Here is a 23601-nt window from a genome sequence, read left to right on the forward strand (position 1 = left end):
ATCTAAAGTATTTTATTTTACACCTCCCGATGTCTTTACATATATACTTTAGGTTTTTTATAAAATAAAAACCTGATTACAAGCTGCTTAGTATAAAAACTTTACCAACAATAACGATTATGCAATTTCGAAAAAAAAAAAAAATGTACAGAGAACATAACTGTTGTCTAGAAACAGCCTAAAGTTTTAAGTGTACAACCTGCGATGTACGAATTTTGAATGCATAAAAAAATATCTCTCCTATAGGGCCTTACCTTACATTCTTACATTAATTTTCGTATATCATATCGTCTTTGACAATCTGATGTTAAAAGAATATTGATAAGTCCACTAACATACAAATGAATGGTACCCTATCTAGCCCTTGAAGGCAACACTTGCTAGAGAGTGGCCGTCGCAAAACACTACATTTAAAACATGGAATTTAGGCAATCGTAAGCCACTCGATAATGTGTAACATCTCATGTGTTCAAATGAGCAAACAAAGAGAGCAAGGAAAGGCCGAGTGAGCACAATTTACATTAAAAAATCAACTATTTCTTCTACACAAATGCATCGTCAGTCTTGCCTGAAGATAGTCGTAATCAGGAGACATTCTCAAGTCAGTCTTCAATGATTTAGCACGTCACGGTTAAACGAGAGGAGCAGAACACTGCACACCACAGGCGCCTGTGGGATGTTATTTGAACAGATGGCAAGTGTTACACATGAAGGGGGCGCCACGTACGCGGCGGCGCGGCACGATGTGCCAGTAGAGGACTAATCAATCACACACCACATTCAAGAATTTTCTTTATTTCTATTTTTTTGCGCATTTTCTCGATTTTTTATGTATTCATTAATTTAGCATTAAAATATGGTAATAACTTCAAGTTTGCGTCCATCTCTTTTTCGGGTTTCCAATAAAACTTAATATCCACCACGGGAAATTTCATCACACCGATGTCGATCAACAAACCTTCGGCGGCACGCGGAGCGCAACGTAACTTTAACGTTTAGTAGACGTTGTAAGCGAAAAGAGAACAAACAAAACAAAAACAAACGTGAAGTTCCGGCCGGTCGCACGCGGCCGCCTGCCAGCGTCGCACTCCACTCGAGGGCACATTACACTTAAGTATAAATAAATTAATGCTTGCTGTCCCACGCACCGACTATTTCATTACATATTGTATCCATGTGCAAAACTCGTGCGTTTGTGCAATGTTGTTCGGCAACAACTCGCTGTAATGAAAACCACGCCGCCGACACACAGAGGCCCACAGCGCTGAGACACGCATGGGGCGCGGCGAAGTTTTCACTGCAGCGGCTAGAGAACCCGCTAACAATTGACACTCATCTCTAGAATGTTGCCCTCACAACAGTGGGACCGCATCATTGGCCCGGCGAGCACAGCTCGCAGACCAACGCCATCGTCACGAGGTGCCCTCGGGGGTGGAGTGGACGGCGACAAGCCAGCACCGCGTCACACCATAATATTTTATGTTAAATTATACATAGTATTATGTTTTACATTTATGTAAGAGCTGTTGATTGTAAAAAAATTATATGTATGTATATCCCTATAAATGCTGAGTTGGTTTATTTGTCGAGAGCTGTGTTTGCCTTGACTGCGATTACACACTCCTCACCGCAAGACTTCAGCACAGTGCACTGAAACAACACAATTGGAACATGTTAATCATACAGGAGGCACTGTATCACACTATGGGGACAACATTAATTAGGTAGACACGCAAACTGCATCTTTAATTACTATTATATTGCATTAACCAATTGTAATAAATGAACAGACACTTCTGCCCTCTCAAAAGAACACTGAATAAAATAAATCGTAGACGACATTGACGCGAATAATCTTGCAATAAATTCACGATATTACTTTCATTGTGATGATCTCATCCGGTTCGATAACCACTATCTTTAGGTAAATACATTTTACTTTAATTTACATAATACCTGAAAAGCCGTTACGAAACCGACTTGATTAAGCTTCAAAAGTGACTAAACTATGAACTACTTATGAATATTAAACACCTTTAATAAAGTAATTAGGTTTCAAAGACGACCATTATAAAATATAATAATTATAGGAGGAAAACCCTACTTTCCAGTAATATTACAAAATAGATAAAATACCGCAAAGAAACGATTAAAATATGAACAAAAAATACTGTAAATAGAATTCAACCTTATAGCCTATCGATTCTTAGTCACGATAACAGTGTAAATGACTAGTCTAAGGCTTAAACACTTTAGTATTCAAAATGGCCTGAATAATTGATCCCTGATCGATATCGTTGGAGACGTGAAAAATGTAAATGTAGTTTGTAAAAGAAACTAGCGATGCATTCAGTATTGCGTTTAAAATATTCAGTGTAAAATACATGCAATTTGTAGCTTATGAAGCATAGGTACTGTTATTTAGGTTACAAACTTCAATATTTTATTTATGTAATGTTATGTAGTGTTTTATAGAACGACGTTATTACTTATTTTAACATGTACATAATGTACCAAATCAACAAAGGAATTATTTCTACCGAATATTTTTCCTTTAAATCAAATGTCAACCTCTCAGATCATCGTGCTTGAGTAAAAAAACTTGGCAATTGTCCAACCACGTGGTGTACACGTGGCGTAAAGATAAAAATCAAAACAGTATCTTTCAAAATGTGTTTCATCTTTAAATATTTTAATCACTTTTCCCTGAGAAAGGCTAACAACCATTTACATTGAAAAGAGCTTCTTGAAAAACTTAATTTCATATTAGTATGTCTATGTACACCAAACCCACTGTCCATATGGCTGGCAATGAATACTAGCCCAGGTTATGGGGCGGAGAATTAATATACGAGTGGATTTAGCACCAACATGTTACAGAAACAAGTCAGAGACTCTATACTCGACATTCAAATCATCCAGCCGAGTTATTTGGAACGCAGGTAAGCAAACGAAGATTTTTTCAGTACAGAGACAGTAAACATTAGTAGGCTACACTGAGATACGATCAATGGTAAGTATAACAATAGCAAAAGGCTCAATCTTTATGTTATTACCTGCGTACCAAATAATTTGGCTGGTTGTAGCCACATTTTTTCGTGAGGATTATGCGTGTATTCCCTTTACACTGTTAATAAAAACGTAGATATCGTACTTCTAAGAGATCAGCTGGTAGCTAGTAGCATAAATCAATTCTCTGAAGTTTACGCTACGTATCTATTACGTCTTAAAACAATAAACGTCTAAACATTGATGGACCTACGTAATATTATGATCTCAGAAATGTTCATATTTGTGTATTTACTAATCAGTTCACGCCACGTGGTTGCATTGTTCCGACGGAATCAATAACAGACGTCACGGCTCTTCGGTGAAGAGTAGCGCGACTTCCGATCTACATTGCAACGTGTTTCATCGTTTTGATTCTTATCTAAATGAAGTTTTTTATTTAAAACTTTAGTCCTATTATATCCTAAGTACATGCGATCTCCAACTCATCTGCCAAGCTGGAGATCATGGAAAATACCTTGGAGCAGGCCACATTTAGTTCAGCAGAAGGGCTGTCAAGGGTTGAAGTGAATATGCATTATTTCCTCAGTTGATATATTAATAGTATTATTGAATTTGAGGAAAGAGGATATTCCATTAAAAGTATTATGTGGTCAGATTATAGGATTTTCCGCAGTAATCAAAATACCTTATCTTTTCGACGGAGTGATACTAATCCGGATTAAGACCGGAGTATATCGGTACGAACGATCACTAAATAGTGGCGCCACATATTGTCGTGTTCGGCTGTATGTAGCTAGTTATAAATGCAGTAAAACTTCATATATTATAAAACTAAATGAGGTATATGATATGTTTACGCTGTATTTATTTCTGGGTATACTAAATGTACGTTAGAAATTTAATATTATTACTTATTTGATACATGTAGCCCTATTTATTGTGGCTAATCTCAGTTTGTCCTATAAAAGGTTCAATGTTTACTTGTAATAATATTATTCTTATTAAATCAGCAAAATAAGCTTTCTTTTCTCCAAGAAATGAGGCTAATTGAAATGAACTGGAAAAGCGAAAACACAAAGAACGTAAAGGTCAAGTAGGTGTACGTATCAGATCGCTTCACAAGGCGGCGAAAATGTTTCAAGATGGTTATGAAAATCCGATTTTTTCTTATACACATTTTTTAATTAGCTTTAAGTATCGTCTGCGAAGGTCGTTAATAAAAAGGAAACAGGGAGTATCATCGATACGGTGTTTAGTAATTTTGTTTTAAATATTACTTGATTTGATTTCAGTTTGAACCTTAAGATACAGTTTGCGTGCAAATTGACAAAAAGAAACCTTGTTAATATATCTTTCATTGACAAAAACTCGTACTGAACAGACTTAAATTTCTCTTCGCTTTCACTCATCACCTTAAAAGTCAAGTAGCTCCTTTCAACATATTTATGAATGCAGATTTACTCACCAACAGCTCTTTGCCGCTATCGAAGTCAGAACGCAACTGGGTGCCGAGGTCACCGTCTGGGATCTTGAGGTCCTCGCGGAGATCGCCGTTGTCAGCCATGAGGGTAAGGTAGCCGTCGTCAGAGATATCGGTGAGCTGGTAGTCCTCACGCTTCACGTGGGGCACGTCCATGTTGTGGGTGGAAGGGCAGATATCTTCGTATCTGGTGAAAGAAAAGAGGTATATTAAACTCTAGAATCTGAACTAAGTGTTGCGAAAATACCTGAATAGCTTTTATGGAAAATAGTTCGGTACATAGCCTTTTTGTGTGTTAAGTTAAAAACTATTTACAAAATTCGAAATTGTGGAAATGTATCGTTTTCTATGTCTTCTGTAAGATGAAACTTCTAACAAAAATGTGTTTATGTATCTATGACCTAAGATTTTTTAATGTAATCTCTGAATCAACAGCTCATAAATTCCAATGGAAACTATGATTCATTGTGTCATTTAAGTTGGTTCAAGAGCCCGAATTTGAAATGTTTTTTTAAGTGTTCGTCATAAAACAAGTAACCCGTGAGTCTTGGTTCTAGAAAGGCATTATTTTATTCTTTTGTGGACTAAAGGTGCGACACGAAATAAATGACATGCGATTAACCTCGCAAATATATTTTGCACCCGACTCCAGGGTAAAAGGTGTAGTACATATTTCCATTTATCAATAAAAAGAAACAACAAAGAGAAATACGTAATCCGAAATGTCACCTATTTATAGGTTAGGTCAACAGATATAGGTTGTGAAATATTAATAACTATTGAGTCTGGAGGCAACGCTAGGGTTATAATCAATAGTGCTAGACAAAAATAGTTCCGAGAGGAAAAGGTTAAATAACTTTGGCATACTGGTTTATACGATATTATCGCGTTGATTTTCCCGGAAGGGGTGGGCGGAGTAATACTAAATATACTAATTAATGTACAGTAACATACGTACATTTATGATAGTTATCACTGCGAGGTTTAATAAGACAAGGCAAGTTTAGTTTTTCTACATCCAATGCATACCATGACGTATGTGACCTATTTGTTAACCGACTTCCCAATAAAGGAGGAGGTTCTCAATATGGCCGGTATGTTTTATAAAAACTAGTTGTGTTTATCGAAATTTAAATTATTAGCTATACAAGTGGCCATGTTATTCAAAGTTCTTATTAATGCAAAAGTAAGGAGAATTTATTAGCACTTCTCAATAGAAAGTCTCGTCTTATTGGCACACGTGGACGTTACTCAGTCATGTGACCAAACGAACCACGTGTTGATAAATTTGACTTTTCTATAGATAAGCCGTAAGTACAAGCAATTAAAGCAATTTGAACTTGATCTTGTACATAATTACGTTGCTAAGAGCTATTTTTGCGATTAACAAATAACTGGAAAGTCGATACAACATACATCATACGTTCGTGACGTTACAGAAAAATACGTCAAAGGTGAAACATTGGAACAATAACTCATTTACTTAATTAATTCTGCACGAAATTGTGTCAGCGGATTACCATGGAAATAACGTGTTTTGGTAAATTTGTGGCCCTGGACGGTGATCCCATAGCACAGTTGTGAAATGAGACGCATAGTCGGGCCTGGTTTTCAGTTTCCGAGTAACCTCAGCACGAACTCGATATGGAACCGAGTTCGCGACTCTATGGGCTCGGCATGGTTGCGGTTTTGACAATTTATCAGTAAGCATGATGATAAGACATTGCCCACTGATAGTGGTTACTGGTCAAGTGTAACATGATAATGCTAAGATAATTTAAATGTATTATTTATTACTTTAAACCCTACAAATAGGTACATATTACTGATGTTTTGATTGAAGCCTCGTAAAATTCTAATTAGTAGATACTATGTAATGAAATCAATTGGTTTTCTTCAACACAAAGAAAATAGCAAACTGCTAGCAGTTACAACAAGCTATGTTTTTTGTTCTTTTGGTATGCCAAACATGATGGATGCATCGAAACGAAACGTTTACTCTTTTGTCGCTGGAAATAGATCACTTATTGCTGCACCGCATAATGCACGCGAAGGATAGGTTCCCACCGCGTTTAAAATGAGAAATTGCATTTAATGGACTTTGTCCTTTGCCGATCGGGCGCGGACAATAGTGTCCTATCCGCCTAGACTATTATACTGGAGCAAACGGTCCTGCATAAGAGGATACAAATTAAATAATACTTACTTCTTGCCGTTAAAAATATCGATTCCAACCAAGTGAACTTTAGCGTGGCCGTGCTTTCCGGTTTTGGAAGTGGACATCTCGACGATTTTGCAGGGGCGACCCTTAAGCATGACGAAACCGTTCTTGCGCAGGGCCGAGCATTGCATAGGGAAGGTGGCGGAGGCACCGGAGTCCCCGGTCTCGAAATGTGTATCTTCGATGTCAGCCATTGTGTTGTGTGCCGAGTTTTAGATACGGTCAGGAGTGATCTGGTAAAAAAAAAACGCTATTATAAATCTAACTTGTCTAGCACACAATCGTAATAAATATCTAAGTCTAGATAAAACAATCCCTGATTTATCTCTATCACCTAGTTCAAAGATCGCTACGCTTATTACAACGACAATACAAGTCACCAACCGAGACAACACTATTATTAATCCTCCAATAGTATGATCTAAATCGAGATGTGGCACTGAACTTGACCATTCATAACTGCTCTCATCCATTGACAGTTAATATAGAAGCTATGCTAACCAATGAAGCCTTGGCATTAAGTCTCCAGCATGACTCACGAGTCACGAAAAAATTAGCACATGAGTTTGTTGACCTGCAAGTCAATGAACTTTTAGAGATGTTAAAAGTGAAAACCTCCATAGAGAGAACTGCAGAAAACTGTAAAAACAGCAAAAAGTAAAAGACAGTTTCTAATAACAGCTGATGTGTGCTAATTTTGTGTTAATTATGTGAAGCATAATTAGCAACTTGCAGAAAAACGAGCTGAACACCTAATCTAATCTTGTATTTTACTTTGTATGTAAGTTAGTCATTAAAATGTAGACTTGTGGCCCTGTACGGTGATCCCAGAGCACAGTTGTGAAATGAGACGCATAGTCGGGCCTGGTCTTCAATGTCCGAGTACCCTCAGCACGAACATGGCATACAACCAAGTTCGCGACTCTATGGGCTCGAGTAATGACAAGTACAATGTTCTGCCACCTACACAAATCTACCTAAAATAAAGACAATACAACCAAATTCCTTTTGATGTCAATGATTACTCAGATGTTTGGCTTCAGGTACAAGTTATGTTAGTAATAATATCAAATGTAATAAACAAGTGAAATACTGGAGTAGGTATATTAAAGAAAAAAGTGTAACTAAGCAATGATATTTACAATACTGCCTATTTAAAATGAAACCATAGACTACAGAATGATGATTTCTGTACCACTGTGTGTGCCGTTCTAGTTCCTTTAACCTTTCGGTATAAAAGACTATAATAGATAATACATTGTCTCACATCAATCTTTGTTCCAGCTTATGACGGGTTAAGACCTTTCTAAATGTTGTAAATGATTTAAAATGTTAGTACGATTGTAGACCACATTTTCATAAATATTCATGTTATTAAATTCTTCAGCAGTGAGGCTTAACTGAAATAGTACCTTATTCAAAGTTACTGTTATAACATCAACACAGTAGTCGAGCATTTTTACCTATACTACTTCAGAAAATCAGCTACCTGAAGAACATAATTAAGTTCAAATATCTCATGTCAGAAAAACAGTTCTTAAAACCTTTGTTTGATAAATTCGAGGAAGAACTATTTAACTCGGATAGTCTGGAAATGACTGGCAGCACCCTTGTTCAGCAGTAGTCGACTTGTAGCTGGTGTGATGATGCCATAGTGAACATGACTGAACAAAGCCAGACCTCACTTAACCTACACCAAGATAAACTTAATTTGAATTACAAACATGGAGAACTGAAGTAAGAAAATACAATGAATGATATCATATGAATAAATTGTGTGTCACATAATTATAATGTGTTTATCATACTGAAACAAAGTAGCAAGTATTAATTAGTATTTTGCTGGCAAATGAGTAAATCATTGACACTCATTGCTAGCCCCAAGAAAGATAAAGAGAGCACTTCCTTATGAAGATGATATTTCTATTAGAACAATCACACAGCACCCAACCAATACTTTTTCAAGCAAAAAATTAGAAAGTGACAATTACATTGAAGAACATGACCTAATCCAATTTTGAGCAAGTTTGCAACTGCAGCTCCTGTGCAAAATCTGTCAAGTCATACATAGATACAGCTATAGACATAACCTATACACAACACCATACTATAGGGTGGAAACAGTCTAGACAGTTATACGTATGTTTTTGAAAATTTTGACACGACCTAACCCCACCTACAGCGGTGCGACGAAAAACCTTTGTGGGAGGATCTGCAGACACACACCTTATGGTGACGAAATATAACGATAACACAAAGATATGACGGAAAAACAAAAGTTACTGAATGAAATCCACACTGACGCACGATGGTGGTGACGACACGAAGTGGATAATGTGGTGCCCGAACATGTGGTTCATAAGAGACATCTTGACCATGTCTTAGTCAGAACCAACACAAGAAAATATTACTCAAAACCACAAACCGTTGAATCACCTCTACACAAAATTAAACACGTAGGAACGCAATAGAGTGTGAACTTGATCTTTATTGCGAATCCTGAGATAACGAAAAAAAAATAGCGATTTGACAAACGTGCCGGTGCCGCGGCACATTACTTTTTCATAAATAACACAAGATCCACATCGCGATATTACCGTATATGCACAAATTTATATTCACCATAGAAAATACTTACGAAAACAATAATTACAACTATTTATAAAGGATTCACGATAAAACTAAGATATTTATCGACACTCACATGTGACCGACGGGTTCTTCAACCGAAAGGTCAATTTGCGCCTGCGTAGCACCTACAACACTCACTTCCTGTCGCGGGGTTCACAAAATGGCCGAAACGCCGCCGTAAATTGGCGGTAAGTATAAACACGCGGATTTTTGCAGCGTAAATAAGCAGAAATATATATTTATTACTTCTAAATTTACGTTTTTATTCCTTAAAAAATATTTTTATTTATTTAAAATCATATTTTGGTCTCTTAATATAGAATTAATATTAAAAGATAGTAAACGTTTAAACTGTTTTACTGCATCAACCACGTAGTCACGCAAATTGCCCAACAGATGTCGCTAAACTTTGCAGCTTTGCCACAGATAACAAATTTATTTTATTGACCGGTGAATGGATATAATATTATGGTATTTTCATTTTTCTTTGTATTAAATTTTTACTAATTTAAATGCTAGAGACTGATTGATCCTTGCAATGCTGCAAAAAACCTTGTTTTATTTCCCATTGTTTCTAAAGAGTATTCCATTTAAGGAAACATGAAAAGAATTGGGTACAGATAATATTACAAATATTTAAAAAAAGTCATGTCTTATATTTTACAATTTTCATAAAATTACGTTTTGGTTTATTTTGTTTTATATTTTAAATGTATAACTTCTTTTTTCTTTCGTAAATTCAATACTAGAGACTTCGTGATAGATAATAGACATGCATCACTTTGTCATCTTTGTCATACGGTTGCCGAAAGATGGCGCTACGATGGTTGATGACGAATTTACGAATTAATTAACATCGCACTATTAGCATTGATAATCCGATTAATTAAAGTACATGATATATATATTTAATAAGTAAAAAGTTAAGGTACCAGTAAGGTGAGCTATACTAAGTAGGATCTCAAGGTCTACCAAGGTACTTGTTTTTTACCCGACTGCGCCAGAAGGAGGGTTATGTTTTTTTCATATTTAGTACCTAAGTACCTAACTGTAAATTGACTGTGAGTTACAAATGTTTACGAGTAGATAGTTACATCAATTTTTACGTTCATACATCACTTTAGAATCAATGTCTAGAAAAATGTTTTAACATACATTGTGAATTTAATTTTAATTAAGTTATTAAAATAATAGTCGCTATACTCAGAGTCATTTATTGGTTACTTAACCCAGTCCTTAGCAATTTCTTTTGATACAAAATCGTTACTAAGGATTAGTTTAAGTAATTATTAAAACTGTCTGCCTTAAGTACCACCACCAAGTACTTAAGTACTACCCCTAGGTACATATAGGTAAGTAAAAGGCAGTGCCCAATTGTACACAAAAAAACTAAGCAGGGATAGCCAAATGATTTTGAACTTTAGTTTGCCTTCTCTGCTTGTGGCGGAAAAAGCAAATAAAATTAGATAATTATGTAAAATGATGTAAGAAAACCTTTTAGTTTCCTTTTCCGTGCGAGAAGAGGGTTTGGTCAGCAATGAGGGTTTGATGATGGATGGAGATGAAAAATGGACGCAAGAAAAGAGCAAGAAATGCAGTAACCACGCCACTACACCACAGGCGATTTATCCTAGCGCAGAGTCGAAGCTTTGTTCGCGCGCAGACGCGCGAAATCTGACGAATGCGCGCGCCTTTTTAAAATCTCAAAAGTAACTCCACAGCGTAACACACCCTTTACGCTGTGGAGTTAAGGTTGAATTTGCTTTGTTCAGTTTTGGAAAGACGCTTCGATGCGCTTCAACCCTGCGCTTGTATAAATTGACTCCTACTTACCCCCTAACTAGTTTAGGTTACAGCCAGGCAAACGATGGATGTAGATATATAAAACTGTTTTTCTCAATGATTCCAACATATTCATCAAATTCATCATCGTATTTTCGGTTTATTTTGCCACTATTATAAACTAAATATGGTTAAATTAATATTTCACTCAGGTTAAGTACGTCTTCTGTGTCAATTGCGGAGTAGACACGGTGCTACAAACTCTGGTGTGGTTCGTAGCGTCTGGTGTCTCACGTAGAAACTAGTGGCACGTGGTGGGTCATATCATATCAGAGACTGGAAGTAATATGTCGCTGCTAAAGATCAAAGTTGGCAGTTCAGAGTTTTGGGTTTCGTACAGAAGTAAGGAAGATACGAATTGTAAAACAGTCTACAAATCTTCTTCTCTCCCGCGGTAGATGCAACGTGGTAGGAGTCCAAAAGTTGCCCTCATTCATTCCCCCTGAACGGGGTCGGCGGAAATCCCCGTCACGCCGTATAAAAGGACAGAACCCGACAGGTGTACATTGTTTGCATACCTACGCCTCCAATGAGGAGACTAACCTCACTCTTCACAGTCTTGACTCCTCTGCACCTTGAGATGGAGTCTGCAAGGCAAACCACGTGAGCGAGGATGCGATGGAGGCGATTGATAGTGGTTAATTTTACAGCCCCTTTCGTCTTCCCCAGAAGAGAGATGTATAAGTAAGCGTAGTAAGGTAGAGTACTTCTTTATACGCAAAATAAAACAAAAAGATAGCATATCTGAAGATTCTGAAACAGAGAAGTCCTCATAGTCGTGGTTGGATTTGCAATGATTTTTTTGGTTGTAGGAGAAGAACGCTTACGCCAGACTACCATGGGGGTAGGCAGGAACAATGGAACGCCTAACGAAGAAGATATTTTATGTTAATATTTAACACGTTGACTGTCCCATCTATTTTGGATAATCTCGTTGGTACGTCCAATGGAACTTAAAATATTCCACTGATAAAAAAAGTATAAAATTTCGATGGAAGATTTAAGTCTTATTTTTTCAAGTCTCTGTTCATACGTCCCTAGAAAATTCAAAGTTCTAGCTCACACGTCCCGTCGCAGTAAAGGCAGTTCAGTTGCCACTGATTAATGCATTATGTATAATGCACGGACGTCACAGCCAAATCATATCATGCATTACATGTAATGCACGGACAGTCAACGTGTTAAGTAGTAGTAGTTTTTCTTAAGTAGGTAATATCCCCTCGAACACATTTTTATGGCAATCCTACGCTGCAGTAGCCTACCTTCAGTTATTCTGAGTCTCTTTGTGAGTCTAAACTAATAAAGCTTTTCTCAAAATATGAGTAAACCATTATTTTTAGTTAATTTCGTATCGAGTAGTTACAAAATTCAAGTAACTTACGGAACTTACCTTTTAAAATGAAACATGAATGTGATGTCATTATAATGTACAACTGTCTGTTAACTTTAAGACTTAACTAAAAGAAAAATCTAATCTAACCTAACCTACATAACCAAACTTGAACGAAACAAATCGTCTATCACAACCATAATGAGCTATTACTCAAAAACAACGCATTTATAAAGCAAATAGCGACCAGTAATCCAGAGCATAATAGAAATACAAGATAACAATGGACATTGCAAGGGTTTAAAAGCTTTCTTCGATAAATCACGGACCGCAGTGAGGGGTTGAAAAACCCCCTCACTTAGGGGCAAACCTCACAATAGACAGATATAATTACACAAGTATTATAGGAAGATTATATGTTTCGCGAAGTCATTATTGCTTTTCTTTTTTTTTTCTTTTTATGACATTGTTGCTGGTAATTGTTTTCGGATGGTGGCGAAGTGCGTTGATTGATGGTGTCTATGGAAATGGGTATTATAATCTGTGGTTAGGACTTTTGGCGCGGTGACGGGGTGATTTCTCACGGTCTTGGTATTGATAGAAAGAAAATGTTTTTATTGTTTATGGATTTTATTATTCTGGTTGTGAAGTTATGATGAGTTTATTGTTTTATTAGATTGCTAAATAATTTAAATATTTTGTTCTTATTCGATAAAGAAACGTTGTTTGATTGTGTAATTATTTTTAAGGAACCGCCTCTATGGATGTGTTCGTAGTGCTTCTGGTGTACTTGTTTAAGCTACGGCCTTATCAGTAAGTAGACTATAAAGTTTTTTAACAACCAAAAGTAGGTACAAAATCTTTTGTTTTTAATAATTGTTCTCTTATATTCAAGGAACTCTTAAAATATTTCGACTTGCCGATTGTTCAAAATATCAAATGGTTCGAAATTTGAAATTGCACTGTTTGAAATCTTTCTATCCCTTTCTCTCAGTAACTTCAAATTATCGAGAGTTCGAATTAACGGGCCATACGTAGTAATGATTTTTTTCGTTCGTTTTTTTCTATGTATCTCCTGATAACTTTGAATTGCCAAGACTTTCGAGTTATCTTATAGTATGAAGTATATACTTATAGTATATACAATATAGTATGAAGAAATAAATGAACATCGCATAACACGGCTTAGAAATAGTGGGTACCTAATACTCAGTACTTATCTGTGCCTCTGCCATTGCCTTCAGGAATAAAAGTCGCAATACTATTATAATAATATCTAATTGTAATAAAAGAGTGTAGGTAATAAATCGTAGCAATATACAGCCCAATATTGCAATAGTTTACGAGAGAAGTGATGACATCTCGTGCCGTGCAGCGTTGACATCCGGCGCAGCACAGATTTTTAAGGGCTGAAAATCATTCAATTACAAGAAGTAATTTTGGGCACCTTGGGCGAGGCAAGAGGGAGTGTCAGACTCTTACTGACTAAAAACCACCACGTTTCTAGCCGAAGGCACGCACGGCAACCCGCTAGGCAGACCGTAGTTACGGGTGGCGTAGCACTGCTACGGCTACGAACCACGTTCAAGAAAGTATGAAGTCATTACCTTAATTAAGTAGGTACTAAATCATTTAATTTTGTTTTGGAATTAAATTTGTATCAATATAGTTATGTTTTTGTAGTTGTAGTTTATCAGAGAGAAGCGATGATATATCGTGCGTACCGCATAGATTTCTAGCGTAGCACTGCTACGGTTAGGAACACTGTTCAAGAAAGAGGGAACTTTGCATTAAGAAATATCGTAGCAATACCAAGTCTATTGTAGTATTAATAGTAGCGAAGAAAAATCATGCGTATCTGCGTAGGCCCCCGGCGTAGCACTGCTACGGCTACAAACTAGTCATGGAACAGTAGTAGCCTTAACTACATGGCCATGATATTTCTATGGTATAATTTTCTTGAGATATTTTATTGATAGTTTTGTTGTGATTTCTTTTATTAGCTATTCTTTTAGTTACAAGTTCCACGTGCTACGCACACTGTAGAGATATTGTTTTAAAATGAATGAAGTGATAATTTCGTTGGTTTTTGTAATAGCATTAATATCTACCGTACTATATCGCTTAAATCTCCTTTATAAATTAATTTGTTGTAATTGTTTACAAATATTAGAGATCATCAGATACCATAATTACAACATACCATAATAATTAACAGTACTTATTGATTTATGACATGTCGAGTCTTTTTATTCCACGAATAGATAAGGGGTTAGTTTTAATGGAGCTTTTTATTTTTTATGTTAGTAGATACAGTTAGTTACATAAGAAATAAAAAACAAACAATAAACCAAAGACTGTAAATCACAGCAAACCAATAAAAAGCTGAGGGCGAGGGTGTCAAACGAAAATAGTTTCATCCACCAGACAGGATACAGAGACACTGAATATGTATTGGGCCGACATAAACGACGATAAAAGCCAAGTGGCGCAAGAAACCTTGCAAAATAAATTCACGGAGTAAATGAAGCCAGCCCGGACAATGGACCGGGACTCTCTACGGCCCATTACTTGTCCCGCCCGATTACGCCAAAACGCCAATTCAAATGAAATCATTTACCATATTATTTTCATTTGGTAACACCACCCACCCCAGCAAACTCCATTTCGCCGCCTAAACTCGTACGCGGCTCAGGCAATTTTTTAAATGTACCCGCTCAAAATAAATTATGTAGCGAACTGGGAAGGCGCCGCGGACAAACAACAAATAAAACGGATGAGCGCGACTCGCGGCCCGAGCGGGACGGCAACAGTCGCTCCTCCCCGGCGCCCCGCGCGCCGCGCCCGCCTCCCCCCTCCCGCCGTTCAACTTGAAGACGGCCCCGAGAGCTAAGCTCCCATTTTATTGTCACTTACACCTCGCCTAAGATTTGTTTACCGCTCAAATCTTCACGCGACCAATCTTTCCAACTATTCTTTGGTACATAAGGACGACAATTCCCCGACTTTTATTCTCGCGGCCGCAGAAATAAAATTGCGCACGAGTATACAAGACAAGTAAATTTTAAATCAGAGCTCTGATTAAAGAATCAGACGTAGAAACGATTGCTTATAAAGTATTAAGATGTTTATTTCGGATCGTCCGAGAATATTTGATAATAATATTGTTGTTTTATTATTTCTTTATAAACTTTGGACGGTTTTCTCTAAGAGTATTAAAGCGTCTGAGTAGATAGCTTGTAGAACGTTTATTTATTTTATGAAAGAAATCAACGTTGTTACTTGTTCGTATTAGAAATGAAAATAATTTTATTTGCCCGTAACGAATATCGGTGTAAATGAGTAAATTAGATGTTGCGCCAATTACAGGAAAACAGACGTAACTAATAGTTTTCGAAGGTATCTCGCCATTCGGATGTCGTGCGAGTTTTATTCTGGAACTATACTTATGGCCGATTATTTTCCTTATTTTTCTATTTAGGTGGGCACAGTATAACTTTGTCCTATTTTCGGCAGTGACAGGTTTCTCCGATAGCTATTATTATAACACTGTGATGTCCAAGAACACTTTCAATCACATATTGATGCCAGAACCAAAAGTTTTTCAGGGTAAAAGAGATGTTCATTCACTGATTTCAGGTCTACCGTGGTTAACAGCTTCAGGTAAGTGGAAGAGCCATGCTTCGGCACGAATGGAGCGGCTCGGTCGGAGTGATACCACGACCTCACAGAAAACCGACGTGAAACAACGCTTGCGTTGTGTGAGTAAGGTTACCGTAGACCCAATTATCCCTCTCTCTAACCTTCCCAATCTCCAAATCCCCAACAAACCCTAAATTCCTAGCCCCCAAAAGGCAGGCAACGTACTTGTAACGCCTCTAGTGTTTCGGGTGTCCATAGGCGGCGGCGATTGCTTACCATTAGGTGCTTCGTCTGCTCGATTACCGGCTTTTACCGTAAAAAAAACTCTTAAAAACTCATTTTAGTGTTACTGAAAATACTTCAAAATAAACCAAGAAGTGAAAACACATATCCAGCGAGATGTAGGCTGTACGTGTATACGTCTCCTTGCTGATTGATACATAACACAAACTGAAGTTAAGCAACTGATGGTACAAGCCTAGCTGAATTTAAATAATAGGTATGTTGTTTTCATTTACTGTTATTGCTCATCATTAACTATTAAACGACCGCCTATTTTCTGTGGTCTTACACAAATAAATAACTGCTGTGAAGAGAAAATGAATAAAGGTATATCCTCTGCAGCCAAAAATAAATCCCAAATCAATTTGCTGAGTGACCAATGGTAAGGCCCTGTAACCGAGCTCCAACCGATCCGAGAATTTAGTAAAGGGGTCACGGACGGCATTAGAAGTTAGTTTAGCCGCAGATAACACAATGACAACTAATTGGATAGCTTAGCTGTGCTCGGAATTCTCCTAACTATAGTTAACTAACTACCCTGATAGATAAATTACAGGCTTTATTTCTGAACTTTCCAAGTGGTTGAGTCGAAAACTATTTACGCTAGTTATTGTGAAGTTTTGCTTCGATACAATTGATTTTGCACTCATTAGAGAACTGTGCATGTCCAGGTTATTTTGTTTATCAAATCATTGCATTGGTGTTGGTAGGTTTTGAAGGTTTTTAGCTTGTTATAGTCTTTTCTAAGTAACATGGGAGAGTATTGGGTACAAAAATAAAAAGCTCTGTAATGCACAAAATATGCTTAATTTTATCACTATGTAAGCATAATGAATCTGAAAATTGCAATAACTTTTATTTTCAGCAACTGAAAGTAACTTGAAATGCCGAAAATAACCATTTTCGTAATTAAACCCATTCAAGCTTTTCTGTAAATGATATTAAGTTGCTTTTAAACTTCATAAAAAACATCTGAAGTCCATCTCGACAATTTTATCATGAAAAATAACAAAAGTGATGTGATGAGCGTTTGAATGAACAAGATTAAAGTGATTAGCGTGGTCGCGTCCCGCCGTAACACCGGCACCGGTCACTCACTTAATTCTGCTCGTTTTAAAGCAATCTTTTTCAGCAGCCGAGCATGCCGTTAAAAGTATTTCCAAACGTATAAATAATTTACGAAACGAGGACATAAAGTTTGCGGAGCGACCCCCGCTCGCATGCAAATCGAGTTGGAAGAAAGAAGTGTCCGCGACCGCGGCACCATCTCTTTCCTCCGCTGAGTAGCCGAGCGTGTGGGAGCGGGAGAGAGCACGTGTAGTGGATTACTGTTTGAGCGGGAGCGAGAGAGAGGCAGTCGGTAGTTGCGTTCGGTTAAATGAATCAGTGCCCGCGCTCGCTATTAAATCAGGGCGCGGGAGCGGGGAGGCGCGCGTGCTAAAATGCTCTTTACGGCGGGTGGGGTTTTGTTTGCCGAGGGCGGTTTCAGAGCGATTACTTGCAGTTGTGTGTTCGCGGCGAGTGCGGTGCCAGTCGCGGCGACACGCGGCTCGCGAGTGCTCGTGCGTGTGACGGAACGTGATGACAGTGTCAGCGCGGTGACCGCGCATTTTCGCACGCGGAGTTCGGCGGGAAAAGTTCCCGCCCACAATTTGACAAAATATTTTCGGACGCTAATAAGGTAATTAATACGTTTTTTTTTGGTTTTATTTAAGTTTTGGAAGTTAGTTTTCAGTTTTCAAAACTTTTCCCGTCGCAAAAAAATGGATATTGCGTATGATTTTTAATTATAAGTTCGGCTTGCTTATTCTCTGGCTACAATAAATTGTAGTCAAAATACTATTTATTCATTGTTTTCAATAATAATTTTGCATAATTCATAAATAAGTACTTGAATTGATTGTTTCAAAATTTAAAAATAATAATAAAGGAACAGCCTCCGTTCTTCTTTCGTTATGATTATTTTATTTTGTCAACTGATGTTTTAGAATGTCTTAAGTTGTCTGAAAATCTAACTTGAATAATTTTCAGAACGTTGTCCCTGTTAATAAACCCTGAAATTAGTGTCAGTAGCATTTATTTTTAATAATGTAACCGTAATAGGAGTAACATTAATTTTCTAAATATAAAAAAGAAAGATAATTAAGTGAATATTAAAATGTTCTTGATTGTAGGATAGGTAATAATAGTTAGGTTATGTACCTACTCATGTAATATCTTAGAGATGAGTTACGGATCTGAGATGATTTTTAACTTTTGAATGCTTGATCTTGAATTGATCTTTGCCTATTTTGATCTCCATTTTCTCGTAAAATTTGAATTAAAACCACCGCGGAGGTTCTTACAATTTTTAATTGTTCTGCTGCATAGATTTTTTGAAACCAATGTGTGCTTGATTATTTAGCAATTGCAGAATCAGTGTTTTAAGTTGCGCATTCGCAATAAGGTACATCTGTCTAATAAGGCCCACATAATTTCAAAGCCTCGTAAAATCTTTCAGATAAATAAAGTTGTAATATGAGTATTATGCTTTTTTTTACATTTTCATAAAATATGGTTAACTGTGTATCATGAGACATTTTTCCTACTCGACGGGTCCCTTGAGAATAGGACATTTTGCTGTAAAATGTTGGTTTCTTGTTTCTTTGGGTTATCTTTAAATCTGAGACAAATACTAAGTATCTAAATCTGTTTAAGTCAATTTAGCTTAACTGTGTCATAAACATATTTCTATAGATACAAAGAAATTTTAAAACTTGCGTCTTTTTAATCTGGATATTTAAATAAATACTCAGAATGAAATCCGTAACCTTACTTCTTTTTCGCATCGCCGTAGTTGCCTAAAAATAAGCCGCAAACTGTCTTGATAAACACGAAACTCGGGATTGGTTGGATCAAAGATCATTCTTTTTTATTGTGCTCGATATTAAAGAAGAAGATTCTTCAGCAAGAAAAATACAAAAGTCTCTAGGATAAAGGATCAGAGTGAAGCAAGAGTCGACCACAGTATTAAATATACTTAGGATATGCCGCTGAATTCAGCCGGGACACGTAAAGCCTGCCTTATCCACTTTACTTGCCTGCATCTACCGAGTAGGCTCCTTCTGAGTTCTGACCACTTTATCTGCCGCACTTACAAAATCATTACTAAGGAATAGTTTAAGTAATCATTAAATGACTCTGGGTGCGGCAGTATGTCCCTATCTTGTAGCACATTTAGACAAACCACTTTATCAAATAGTAATGTAATTCTGCCTAATCATATACATAAAAATCCTCCTAATTCAATACGTAATACCTACTGCTTAGTCAGAAACGGTTACAGGAAATAATAACATATCTATGACATTACCGTATACATATACTCATTCATTATGTTATTGGTTCAATCAGATTACAGACAAATCTTGAATAACTTGAACTACATTTTAGGTACCTACATTTATTTTGGTTTGATCGTGAAATAAAATAAATACCTATAACAACCCTTAAATTCCAAACCCCCAAAAGGCCGGCAACGCACTTATAACACTTCTGGTGTTTCAAGTGTCCATCGGCGGCGGCGATTGCTTACCATCAGGTGATACGTCTGCTCGATTACCGGAGTTCCATAAAAAAAAAACTTAACTTCTATATATTTTTTATTTTAGTCTTCTAATTATAAGTATTTATACTATGACTACTAAAAATACTACAATTGTAGAAAGCGCACCTCTTCTTAAACTTAAAAGGTCAGCAGCGCATGACGATCTCCTCTGGTGTCGTAGGTGTCCATGGGCGGTGCTAATCGCTTATCATCAGGGACCGCATCCGCGGATCAACCGTCTGCTCATTTGCCCCGATTACACAAAACAATAATAAAATGAACTAAGAAAAAACGTAAAAAAATGCACTATTCGTTTTTTTGTTATTGAACGCGCCGTGGTAAACGAGCAGGCGTATCACCTGATGGTAAGCAATCGCCGCCGCCCATGAACATTTGAAACACCAGAGGCATTACAAGTGCGTTGCGGCCTTTTGGGGGTTAGGAATTTAAGGGTTGTTGGGGAATCGGGGATTGGGATGATTGGGAAGGGGGAATTGGGCCTCCGGTAACCTCACTCACACAACGAAACACAACGCAAGCGTTGTTTCACGTCGGTTTTCTGTGAGGCCGTGGTATCACTCCGGTCGAGCCAACCCATTCGTGCCGAAGCATGGGTCTCCCACACTTAAATGTATATCCTTATTAGTATGCTACATACACACTGAACGTGTATATAAGTACTAGTGCAAACAAAACAATCCTGAAACGGTACTCAACCAGTAACACACACAGTTCAGTTAATATTTAATCAATTGGTACAGCACCGACGTCACACTGCAAGGCGCTCGTCTCAATCAGTTGCCTGCTAACACAATAAAGGCCAATAACGTTTCAGCCGAGCAATAAGCTCAATTACTAACAAATACAGGCATTCTATTGATATGCAATCGCGGACGGCGCCCAGAACAATTACAGTGGCGCTATGCGACATATACAGTGTGTCTTTATTTGTAATGTGCACAAGTATTGGATTGAGAAAAGATGCGCATATTTGATTAGGCGAAAATACTTGCAAAATATCTGAATTCATTGAAAATAATGGTTTATTTTATAAGTTACAAGTCAATAAAAAAAAAACTATGTAGATAAATTGATTTTATGAATTTTATAACACACTTTAAACGTAATGTAAAATACCAAAATGGTGTAAATTGTACAGATTCTATAGTTTTGTGCTCTTTTTATACTCTTTTTGTAGGTATGTTTACTATTCCTAAAATAATATACTGAGTACTAAAAGAGTACTATTAGAATAATTAAAACAAACTAATATATACTCTTTCTACAATATATAGTTAAGTTAAAGACTCCGTTACAAACAAAAACACAAATATTTTTTACATTTTAATATTTTTCCCTTCAATAAAACTAAAAATAGTATCACTTCCTAAATAACTATCGTGAGATATACTAAATTAACTAAAAATCACGGTTTACTCACGTAAATAAATGGAAAAAAGCTCTACTAGTTTCGAGTCACAGAGAGACTCTTCATCATGAGCAGCATGCGCAGACGTGGCGACGTCGCGAAACCTACATAGTGTCCCTCATTCCGATATACATACATGTGCACATTGGGCACATTGGGCATATTATAAAGAACCGCCCTGTATATGAATGTGTACTTTGTGTATATGTGGAAATTGATGATTGAAATGTCATGTGACGTGTCAGCCTTCGGAAGCTGTTTATTGAATGCAGATGTTGTGAACGTCATAAGTTGCCAATTAATATATCTTGATTTGTAATTGTCCACAATTGCTGTTGAGAGTGACCTACTTAGTACTTATATTATTTTAAAATTATCGTCTTATATTTTTTTAGAATTGCTTTCTTGAGACATCAAGAGACTAAATTAACTAACAATCACGGTTTACTCTCGTACATTAAGGGAGAAAGGTTCAGTAGTAGACGTTGCTGCGTCTGCGCACGCTGCTCATGATGAAGAGTCCCTCTGTGACTCGAAACTAGTAGAGCTTTTCTCCATTAATGTATGTAAGTAAACCGTGATTTTTAGTTAATTTACTAAAATATGTCGATAAGTTAACTGAGTGCAACTTCTTTTCATTTTTAACTTAAATCCTAAATTACATACATACGTACCGTAAAATATTACGTAAAGCAAAGTTGTATAAACCTCTTCACTAAAGTCCTGACTTTGAGTACATGATTAAATGAAATGGTGCAATAATTTATGTTAATTCAAATTCCAATACATTTTGAACTTTCTTAATGTTTCGTAGCAATTCTGCTACGAAATGCCTACGAAACTGCTACGAGATAACAAAAATCTGAGAGCGTATTTTATCGATTAAAAATCCATACGAAATAAAACTGATCAATGTTTTACTGCGATTTCGAGTCGCAATAATCAATCCTTAAGGAATCAGTCGCAATATTGAAGAAGGTACATACATACACTGACAACTACACACAATAATGCACAAAAACAAATAACAATCAATACACTACAGGAAAAAAGCACCAAAAGACATACATGACGCCACATATCTACATACCAATATATCATGGCACGTATGGACACAGTAATGAACAAATATATCAGTTAGCTGAGCTCTTTAATGGGGCATAATGAGAGGTAATTGGATTGAGTGCCCGACGGCCGACCGATCGCTTTATCGATTCGAACAGTTAACCATCATTAATTTCCACTCAATTTTCAGATTTACAGATTAAATGTTAGTCAGATTGCTTAACTGGATTCTGTTTTAGAATTTTCGGAAACTATGTTTTGCTGCTTTAAAGTTTCGGCGTAGTTTCGTGTTTTGATTTCGTTGGATGCCATTTTGAGGGGAAGTTTGTGATGAAGGTGGTGTGCGATGCAGTTTATAGTGTTACTTTTGTATTTGTTATAAAATATGTACAATATGTATAAGTAAAAAAATATTATATACAAAATGATAGAGCTCTATTTATTGATTTTACTATTTTATTTACCGCACAGAGAGGCTTTGAAAAGTTTAACTGCGGTAACGTAAAAAATCATTTCTTACTGTCTCATTTGTCTATCTATTTTCATCTAAATATTATTACAAAAAAAAAGATTAATAAAAGTCCTAAATAGGAACAACAAAGTATTCCCTATGTCATCACATACACTGACAAAAAAAGAAGTAAAAACACAGGCTTACCAACATGACAGCTTTAACATTAAGCAAGGGTCGACAACCGAAAAAAAAAAACAAACGGACAGGCAATAAGCTGCGTTTATTCGATATACAGTATCGACGCCAATTGAGTCGCGTCGCTCCGTCCTCCGTCCTCCCGATAATTGCACGTAATTGCTCGGCCAAAGGGTACAGCTCCGCGAATTATTCTTACTAAATGCAGTTTTCTTAGGATGCTGTAGAGGATTCTAGTTTTAAGACTTTTGAAGGACATTTCAGGTTTAGATGTCCATATCTCCAAAACCCCAAGTTAAAAAAGATCAGTAGGACTACTTAACTTGATTAATTATTGTTTTTCGGCTTACTCACGTAATTGTATGACGAGGAACTCGACTAGTTTCAGCATTCTGCGACACACAACGCGGCGACCTCTAGCATGGTTTGATT

The 23601-nt window shown here is 36.8% G+C and overlaps 2 protein-coding genes across 3 annotated transcripts in view; one reads left to right on the forward strand and one right to left on the reverse strand.

Annotated features, from left to right (window-relative positions):
* Window positions 1-779: 779 nt before the first annotated feature.
* On the reverse strand, window positions 780-9574 carry LOC118271679 (eukaryotic translation initiation factor 5A). 2 transcript variants are annotated; one of them, XM_035587820.2, is made up of 4 exons: window positions 9418-9574; window positions 6699-6946; window positions 4478-4679; window positions 780-1650 (listed from the first exon to the last, which is right to left on the reverse strand). In XM_035587820.2, the coding sequence occupies exons 2-4, from the start codon at window positions 6905-6907 to the stop codon at window positions 1579-1581; spliced, it is 483 nt and encodes a 160-aa protein (XP_035443713.1). In that variant the 5' UTR covers window positions 6908-6946; window positions 9418-9574; the 3' UTR covers window positions 780-1578. The 2 variants fall into 2 exon arrangements, with proteins under 2 accessions (XP_035443713.1, XP_035443714.1); XM_035587821.2 differs by having other exon boundaries at window positions 9352-9480.
* A 7618-nt stretch (window positions 9575-17192) lies between these two features.
* Window positions 17193-23601, forward strand: part of LOC118271907 (diencephalon/mesencephalon homeobox protein 1-B) — a 63375-nt gene continuing 56966 nt past the window's right edge. Inside the window, exons 1-2 of the mRNA XM_050693798.1 lie at window positions 17193-17207; window positions 18029-18121. Of these exons, the coding sequence (XP_050549755.1) occupies window positions 17193-17207; window positions 18029-18121 (108 nt within the window). The remainder of the gene's footprint in view (window positions 17208-18028; window positions 18122-23601) is intronic.

Source organism: Spodoptera frugiperda, chromosome 5 (assembly GCF_023101765.2).
Source record: "Spodoptera frugiperda isolate SF20-4 chromosome 5, AGI-APGP_CSIRO_Sfru_2.0, whole genome shotgun sequence".
Taxonomy (NCBI): Eukaryota; Metazoa; Arthropoda; class Insecta; order Lepidoptera; family Noctuidae; genus Spodoptera; species Spodoptera frugiperda.